Here is a 9,912-nt window from a genome sequence, read left to right on the forward strand (position 1 = left end):
CAACAACATCCTTACACTGCTAGTGCCCACCCACAAAGCCACTCGGGAATTCATTTAACCAGCGCTTTGGCTCCGTGGGCGGGTCCTACAGCGTGATGCACAGGACTGGGCATGAAGCAGCGACACGCGCAACTCCACAGTGGAGGGGACCAAGCAGGTATTCATCCAAACAGAAGGGCACGGCCACAGAAAATAAGACACAGACGGCAGGAGACGAGACGAGCCGAGCAGGAAGCAACGGGACGGAAACCTCTACCCTCCCGTTGCCATGGCAACACCAATCAGACACGAGGAGGAGGAGGAAAGCTGCGGGGGGGGGGGATGAGGGCGGGAATGCAGAACAGGGGAGCTGGTTGAAGTTGCCCTTGCAGGTTGACTGGAAGTTAAATACTTTGTCCAACTCATTAATGCACTTTTAATGAGGGTCGGTTGATGTCCAGTCCGGGCCGGAGGGCAACTTCTACCCAGAGCAACTTCTACCCAGAGCAACTTCTACCCAGAGCAGGGGGCAAAGCAGGGGGAGTTGCAGAGCGAGAGGAGGGGGGGGGGCGAGCAAGCAACACACAGAGAAGTTAATGAATGATAAAGAGCTTACTTCATTCAGAAAGCTGACTAACTGCTCTACAGTTAAATAATCAGTTTTGTTCCCATTGCTGCAAAGGAATTAATTAGAAAAAAAAACAATGTTATGCCTCTTGAAAAAAATGGACATCCTCTCAGTCATTCACATCAGTTAAAATGAGCAAGCAGTCTTTGAAAAGGGGATCGTACTCAAATGTTACACGTTTAGTAGTAACATGTTAATCGTCACTCATAATTAATGTTGAACTGTGGAAGCAGGTTAGGCTGTCCAGACGTTGTTAGTGCAGCAGGCGCAGAAACATTTCTTCTGATTATTTCCAACAGGATGGAGTAGCTCACACTCAACAGTCTTTGTTCTATGTAGGCACAGGGTAACATGGGAGTAAAGAAATGCTCGGGTGCTACTGTTACATGTTTATCTGGAGGATTGAGCACGTTCTAGTAGTCATTTGAGGTATAAAATCAGTTAATATTACAATTAAACAAAAACAAAGGGCAGGCAGGTTAAAAAGAGGACGCTCACATGTTCTTGAAGAGTTCCTCTATGTCTGTGCGAGGGCAGATCTTCTGTGTGAGCGCGTAGAAAATGTCGTAGGTGAAATCTGACGGTTCAATCTCATCATTCTGTGGGAGATAAACGGCCGTTTGGTAACATGAGAGCCACAAACCTACAGTTTTCAGTGCCACATATGATCCATCTGGTTCATACAGTCCACGGTCAGAGTTGTCTGACCTTTCCACTTGGAAGGCCGAGATCCTTCAGAGCCTGGAAGATCCCCTTCTCGGTTTTTCCTGACGCAAACGTTCGAGTAATGCTGTAAAACGAGAGAGGAAGACAGAAGGAAAGGTGAAGAGTTAAGTGAGACAAATTGGAGTAGACTGGGTCGGCACAGTAGCCGTGTTTCACAGATCTTTATGTGCATTTTGAAGTATTGCATTAGAAAAGCTGGACGGCAGAAACGGCAGAATTTGAGGAAAAATGATGTTTTCATGCTCACTTGAGGTTGTTTTATCTTTGGCAAAAAAAAAGTTGATGCGCTGAATCGGATATGGAAAAGCCTTAAGCTGATTAGGAATGCAAATTAAATATTTGCTTCGTCAGAATTCTTTCAGCTGTTTCTGCTATTGGCTTCTTTCTGGATATGTATTTATACTTTCTTCATCTCCGGACAACATGAAACATGCTACTTAACATGTAACTTTAAACAAATTCCTGAAACCTTTTTCCTGTCCTAGATGGTTGGATGGTGAAGGCGATCTGTGTTTTAACTTCTACTCTACTTCACTTTCTGGCAGATTACAGCCATGTGCAGCTCATAGTGCCAACTTCTGACCAAACTACGCCGTCGCAGAGTTTAAACGCTCCAAACAGGTTGATGGACACGCCCCTCATTTGCATTTTTTGTTTTCCGACATTTCAAGTGTCTGCTTATAATTTGCTCGACATGTACACATAGCGAGTGGTTGACCAAATATCTCATTCATCTACTCTTACCCTCTCACAGGAATCTTCCCATTCACATTGGTCTGGAAGCACATTCTCATCCAACTAGAAGGAGAGAGGGGCATTAAAAAAGCACAGATTAGAGAAATGGCTGATTCATTTTTTTACCAGGTATCTACAGAGAAGAACAAAACCTAAATCAGAGTTTATATAATTACTACTCACTGTTTCTTGAGGCAGGTCATTGGACAGACGTTGTTGGCCTTAAAGTTGTGAATCACAGACCTCAAACCCTCGATCCACTTCTGCAGACAAAACAAGCAGCAGTATGAAGTCTTAACACACGGACAAACCAAAGCCCACACATACACAGGGTTGTGTTTACAAGGGAGTGTCTTTGGGGAAATAAACACAAGCAAATTAATTGCCTCTTAATTCACACACACGGGCGAGAGCCTGGACAGGACAATCAAGAACATACACGCACACACACACACACACACACACACACACACACTCGCATATACACACAGTGATAAACACAGTGAGCTGTTTCAAGTCTACAAGCAGTGACCGGAAACGAGAGAGGACGACAGTCGGAACATTTTTGACCCCTCTGTGTTTCCGTCTCTAAATGTCTTTGATTCTAACTCCGTCTTTGTGCTCCGTCTGTCCTCCACTTTCACAGAAAATGATGACTGGCGTCATTATAAAAACATTAAACAAGATAACGGGTGCAGCAGGGGTAGTCTGGTTGGGCATGTGGCCCTATGTGTGTGAACGTGTCTCTGATGATGTAAATAACTCTGTCATCTCCCGAGGTCTGCTACTTAGGGCCACCTGCATGCTGGGAAGTGGTGATGGTGTGTGTGTGTGTGTGTGTGTGTGTGTGAGTGTGAGTGTGAGTGAGAGAGAGAGAGAGAGATGTCAGGAATAAATGTGTGAAGGACGAGGACATGAACCTGGATCTGTGTGTACGTGTGCATGCGAGTGTGTGTGTGTGCCTCCTTGCTGAAGGCTGTTGTACAAATATCATTGGCAGCCCTGTGGCAGGGAGCTCTCTGGAGCGCAAACATCGTTTATAACACCCATCACCACAAAAACACACTCTCATGGGCGATGCATAAACAGCAATGCTGCGGTGCCAAATAACAGATCTGTGCCGGCACAAAACACGCATCTTCAGTTTGGTTCGACACTGGCGGAGATTTTAAATTGTGGGGACATTTTGTTGAGTCAGAACTGACATCTTTTAATACATTACAAAAAGAAAGATAAATTCCTCAAGGCTAGCAGTGTGCTGTGACTTTTAATCATTGTAGTGGTGCTTTGTTACTGCCAGTAGACTCTTTTCACTTGTCTCAGCCTTTGAGCCACACTGGATGTGTCACTAAATAGAAGAGATCATTTTTCATGGTTTTCTTTTTTTCTTCTGTCTTGAAGCTGCCTGTAATATAATATAATATAATATAATATAATATATATATATTTTTTTTTTATAAAGACCTACATTACTGGCCAGAAACTATTAAAACACATGAATGAGTCACTGTTGCACTGGGTGACATGTTTCTCTATTATGATGAAGTTTATTTTGAGTACACCATCATGCTGCTGTAAATACGTACTTGCATACCAAATGTGTTTTAATCTGCTGCTAAAAATAGTCCCCAACAAATGGGTAACGTTTTAAAAACTGCGGTGCTCAACTGTTTTATTAAATAACTTCAGACTTTTAAAAATGAAGCTATTATTTCTGTCTCCTTTTAAAAGATTTAAATCTTTAACAGGAACTGCTTTTGGTCTCTTTATAGGATTTGTTGACAATAAGTCAAATATAGAATAATGCTGACCTTCTCTTTTGAAGAATTGCAGAAATTGGTTTCAATTATCCTAGAATGAAGCTCTATACCACTACTGACACTGCAATTCTTTGGTTCAAGTATCGTACTTCAAATGCGGATCAATACAGATCCAGGAAATTGAAATGTAATCTGCACATACAGTTGTTTATTGTGGGCTGTACAGGATGTGTACAATGTTTGCCAGCAGGGGTCATCAATAACAATGTCTGCTGATTAGAAGAGAGAAAGAGAGAGAGAGAGATAACGGGGTGTCATCTGTCTGAGCCCAAAACTAAAATTGAAGGGATGAGTGAGAAAGAGAGAGAGAGAGCGATAACGAGAAGGGTGGAGAGGTGTCATTAACACAGAGCCTTTTCCTAGATGTGTGAAGAAAAACAAAGAAAAAGAGAGTTGGAGTGCGAGAGAGAGAGAGGAGAGAGAGAGAGAGAGGAGGGAGAGAGAGAGAGAGAGCGAGAGAGAGCGAGAGTAGACGAAGAGCGAGACAAAAAGCATAAAAAGATAACAGCAGAAGCAGAAGTGCAGGAGGCACAAAGGGAGATAGAGATGAGGTGACACACACACATGACTCATTCTAAATCTGTCTATTTATCAGAGTGAATCAACACCAGATGTAATTTGTGTAGGAGTGGGCTTATGAACCATTCACCTGGCAATTTGTTTCTGAAAAAAATATTTGCTGTGTCAGGGTTATTTTAGCCTTCATACCGTTTGATGCAGAATGAATTAAGGGGTGAACTCCATGTGCTAAGTAGAGCTTACGATTGTTCCATGATCACATATTTGTTTCTGACCGTCATGAACATTCCCCTTAAATAAGTAAATACAGATATACAATACAAGTTAGATTTGTCCAAAACCGCACACAGTGGATGCAGGTGTTTACCCTGGCTGTGTCGGGGCTCTCCGCCACCATGAACATGAAGTTGAGGTTGACCAGGTCTGTGCCGCTGCAGATGCAGATGATGCAGCCCTCCAAGTCCGCCTCCGTCTTTCCAAGGGCCTCGAATGAAGACAAGATCTTGGGGTCCTGAGGTAAAAGAGAAAGCAAGTTTAGTAAAACGCTGTCAGATTCTCTGTGATTTGGAACACATTATGCGTCCGTCTGACAAAAACACGCCCAGAAAGACAAAAAGAGATGAAGACAGAAACAGAGAAACATCTTCAGAAACATAGAAAACAGATGAGAGGTAAAGCCGTGGTGTTCAATAACTTACAAGAGGAAATGAAAGAAAGTTTAAGGGAGGGTTCAATCTCCTATTCTGGTATTGTTGCCGTAAATAGTCACTGACAAGAAAACAATTTAGAGAGAAGACAGTTGAAATGTTTAGTGGAGCAGTGGATAAGACTCAGGATGTTGAAAAGTATGATAAACTGTATGAATCATGCTTGGGAGACTAAAGCTCAGCTTAAAGGGATACGATAAACATCCATCACGGAGGAACATATTACAATACTAAATTCAAAAGAAATCTTAGCAGCTCGAAAAGTTCCAACAAATCCAGATGTGGATGTGTTCAACAGTGCTGGTAAGAAACACTGCAGTGGTGAGTAACACTTGAATGTGAGGAGGATCGGCTCAAAGGACGTTAACTGGCTCAGTAAATGTGTAGTTTGGTTTAACTTCACTCAAAGGCGAAAAGCAATCAACAGTTAAGAAGCTGACTTAGTCTTTTATGTTGTTAACATGTTTTGGAGCCATATAGTTGACAAATGCAATCCTTTAGGCTTCTGACAGGTTTCTATTCACTGCACATGTTGGACTTGACACTTGTCCACCATGTTAATGGGTTTAATGTCTGCACAGGACCCTCATGATGTCTAAGATCCGAGTATCAAACAAGGAAAATCAACATTCAGACGGCAAAAATGATTGATTGATTGAGACCTTTTCTTTTCAATGCTACAACAAAAAGCAGCAAATACGGACCGGTTTGGATTCTGATTGAGCACATAATGAAAAGGCGGGAACCCCATCGAGCCGCTATTGATCTCAGAAAACATTAGCATGTGCTGGATGTCACCAGCTAACGATGAGAAGCACCATAGAACAATAAAAACATTATTACTGAAACTACATGATTCATGGCTTTTGCTTCATTTAGTTCCCCGCTGTTTGTGTCCCTCCACTAACAATCTTTAAATAACACGATCTAATTCTACAACAAATACGAAAACCAGCATTATACACTTAAGACATAGGACTGTAAACCTGTATTTTAGACATTTAAATGACTATAAGGCTTTAAATTTAAGTTCAGTTTAAGTTCAAAATCATTCTCTCGCAATCAAAAACACAGCACGACTTTTCCGATTTCAGTCTGCCACCATCGTCACCATGGAGGTGCGTAGTGTTTTTTTGTTGCACGGTTGAATTAACAGCAACAGGCTGAGCCCTTTCGAAACCCCAGCCAGCAATCATCCAGTGCCATTCATCTTTTCCCGCTCATTGGATTATGTGAAACAGCTCTCGGGGGCTTGTGTAACCGCGTTAGCCTCTAAAGAGAAGCCCCCGGTGCTCTCTGTTGTTCTTAGTCGGCTACTTACAGAACACTATACAGTGTTTGAACAGACAGGAGGGGCTGCCATCAGCCTGCAGTATCTGTATACGTGCCCTTACACATGTACATACACACACACGTCCACACCGAGCAAACAGACTGCTGTCAACAATACATACACAAACTGGTAATGCTTATGTACACAGTGCACACCGGTGTCGCCTGTCAGGTGTTTGACTTTTAGTGGCTCGACAGGCTTGCATCCTAATTAGAGGCAGGAGTCCACATGGCTAAAACCGTAACAGCTTTCATAATTCATCTTGTCTGTAAGGTTCAATACTACGACATAATGTTTCACTGTCCAAGCTAAATATGAATCAATATTTAATTTACAGAGAAACAATACAGGTTTGTGCGTGTGTGTCTCTGGCTCCATAGCTAAAAAGATTGGTTGCCAGCTGCTCTGAAAATACAAAGCAATGCAGCTGCTTGGTACATATCGGCTATTTCTAGATCCGTTTCTCATTACAGGACAAGGAAAGGTCGCTCTGACAGAGACGGAACGACTTATACCTGAGAGATCGTGATCCCACAGAGTGAACTCCTTAACCCAGTTGTCCTCTGACAGCCCATCTTAATAGGACCGGAAGCACAATGTTTCATTATTCCTCTCTGTGTCAAAGAAAATAAAGGACCCGCAGCTAAACCCAGCCAGGGTTGTATAAATATTGATGAGTTCAATATTTTATGTTTATGTTCTGCTAATGCCCCTGGTGAATCCGGGAGAGGCTCAGGAGTGAGAACTCAACTGAGAGTCCCAGATCAGTCGGTCGATTGGTAGAATACAGCGCTGTAGCTAATTAAAGCATGAATAATGCGCCCGACGTGGACATCTCCCCAGATTTTACCAAGAGAGTCACTGAGGGAGCGAGAGACTGAATGTTGTGCGGTGTGTGCAGAGAGCGTGAACGCTGTAAAAACAGAAGCGAGGAAATTGTCTTTCCCGAGGTCTCACCTTTGGGACGGCACCAACGCGGATACTGTTGATGAGGGAACACTCGAGAACCTGGCCTTCCTGCAGGAGAGACGCAGAGAAAGATACAGAGAAAATAAGCACAGAGAGGATATGATAGCCGGTGCAGAGGGAGACGTGGAGGGACGGGGGAGAAGATAAGAAAACGAGACAGATGGGTCACGGTGCACTTTGTTCGGTTTGCAATCATTTCTAACACACAGAGACAACACCACAACCTCTCTGCATCCGACGACAGTTATTAACATAGGATATTATGTAACATCGCCACATCTTTCTCATTATCAAGTTTCCAATACCTAATAACACGTCCTCCTTTGTTTACTGCTGTCAGATTAGAACTCATGGTTCAATTTGGGAGTTTAATTCCCAGTGAGACGGCCTCCAGCCCCCTGCAGCACTTACACGGGATCAGCAGGTTCAGAGAATGCAGAGACACATATTAGTTTTCCTGTCCTACAGGTTTTGCTGTTGAGCAGCAGACTTTTATTACCAATATATTCTCCCCCTTGTTGATTTGAACACTATACTTGCATGAGCTGAAAACAACTGGCCACGTACAGGGAAGGAAATCATTCTAAAAATATGCTTTGGAAAATAGTCATCAGTGAGGATTTGTAGTGAGTGTAACGCACTAAAATCACCGGTACGACACTTTGTGCCAGGTTTGTGTCAGAAAAGAACGTACTTCTGAACAAGATAAACCTTTTTACTACTAAATAAACACACATACTTTGGAGGACAGGAAGATACAAACACAAGGAGGTGGAGGTCATACCTTTCCCTCACTCTTCCAGCGGATGAAAAAGCCATACTCGTCCACCGTCATCCGACAGTTGGGCTCAAAGACGTACGGGTCCTGCAGAGGGAAAAAATATTTATAAGAGAAGAGGCTTCATCATTCACAGGGTTTTATTTGACATGGGAGGACATTAAACAGTCAACCTGTTACACACACGCAGAGCTTAAGCAACCAGACAAACAGAAATAGCTAATTCATTTTCTAAGATGTACCCGATGTGCCAAAAGACGCATACAAAAACATACAAAGTATGCGCAAATGTATGTACGTATGTAATGTAAGAAAGAAAATGAAGGAGATGAAACCTTTTGCTTGGGCAAACATTAAGCGACATGAATGTGACGGCTATGAACTGTTAAACACAGTGCTGTGCGTTAGAGACAGGTGACAACCCTGGGTGAGAAGCATGTGTGTGTGTGTGTGTGTGTGTGTGTGTTTGAGCAAGATTAAAAGTGTGTTCTCCCAGCTGAGATGATGATGCTGTTGCGCACACACGCACGCACACACTCGCACTATGTATTATTTCAGGATGTCGCTCCCATGGGACACTGCTGCGAATAGGACTAAGTAGGCTTTTATTTGGCCATATCATGTCATCTAAAACCATCATAAAAACCAATTCCACAATCTTATTTCCATTATAGGAACTAGTGAGCCTGCTGTAAGTGCAGCTAAAAGCTGGACTCTTTCATCTGAATTGGGACTGACAGAGGCTTCGGTGTCACAGAGTGAAGCCACCTTAATGAAAGAGATGATCCCAATTGAGATCCGACTGTTTAGAACATACAGCAGACTACTGTTACACCATCAAATGGCTCGATGTCGTAAAACTAAAAGGTTGATGGGAACACTCAGTCCTTCTAACCCACACACGCAAATTAGCTGAAGCTCTGACCATCTCTGGGTGGATGTGGATGGATAGACAGACACCCCTAGCTATTGAAGTCCAGGTCCCACTCAACATGTGTACATTCTTTCCTAAGTGCCCTTGTGAGTCTCTCTTGTTTTGCATTAATTTTATTAAGCTAAGTAACTTAAACACGCACGCACACACGTGTTTGTTTACATCTACATTAAAGAGCATCAAGGGGATGTAAGACACTCACCATGCCCCGCCACGTTCTTATTTGCATTATAACCGAATTTTGCAATTAGTGTTCAAGCCAAGTTTGTTTTTTTATGTTTGTTACATTATTATTCGTTATAATAAAGCATGTATGGAGCAAATACTGACACCCTGCATGTACAATAGGCTTATGTTGCCTAACCGTCAACTTCAGAGTACGACTGTTTTCTAATATTTTTGTTAACAGCAGTGAAGTACGGCCGTATTCACCAGGTAAGCCTGTTTCATGGACGGAGCCGATCATTTTCAGGCATTTCGCACTCAGTCGAAATCACCAAACCAATATTATGACCTGATAGCCTACGTAGGAGTTACAGTAATACCCACCAATATTACAAAACATGTTGGAAGAAATAAATGATTAAAATGACCAACAGTTCTCAGAGTCTCCACATTCTGACTTGTTTTTCTCTGCCTTCATTAACTGTCCGTCAATATGAGGCTGTTCAGTCCACATGGAAACAAACACCGGCCAGATCTTAAGTAATTGATTTCCAATTAGTAGACAATGAATGACACACACACACACACACACACACACACACACACACACACACACACA

The 9,912-nt window shown here is 42.7% G+C and overlaps 1 protein-coding gene across 1 annotated transcript in view; it reads right to left on the reverse strand.

Annotated features, from left to right (window-relative positions):
- The window catches only part of plcb4b (phospholipase C, beta 4b), a 59,585-nt gene that overhangs the window by 16,999 nt on the left and 32,674 nt on the right, over positions 1-9,912 (reverse strand). Inside the window, exons 5-12 of the mRNA XM_031865924.1 lie at positions 8,201-8,281; positions 7,405-7,464; positions 4,775-4,918; positions 2,252-2,331; positions 2,078-2,131; positions 1,316-1,397; positions 1,106-1,206; positions 596-653 (exon numbers count right to left, since the gene is read on the reverse strand). Coding sequence (XP_031721784.1) covers positions 596-653; positions 1,106-1,206; positions 1,316-1,397; positions 2,078-2,131; positions 2,252-2,331; positions 4,775-4,918; positions 7,405-7,464; positions 8,201-8,281 — 660 coding nt within the window. The remainder of the gene's footprint in view (positions 1-595; positions 654-1,105; positions 1,207-1,315; positions 1,398-2,077; positions 2,132-2,251; positions 2,332-4,774; positions 4,919-7,404; positions 7,465-8,200; positions 8,282-9,912) is intronic.

The sequence above is a fragment of the Anarrhichthys ocellatus genome, unplaced genomic scaffold, assembly GCF_004355925.1.
Source record: "Anarrhichthys ocellatus isolate YVR2014 unplaced genomic scaffold, GSC_Weel_1.0 scaffold34, whole genome shotgun sequence".
Lineage (NCBI taxonomy): Eukaryota > Metazoa > Chordata > Actinopteri > Perciformes > Anarhichadidae > Anarrhichthys > Anarrhichthys ocellatus.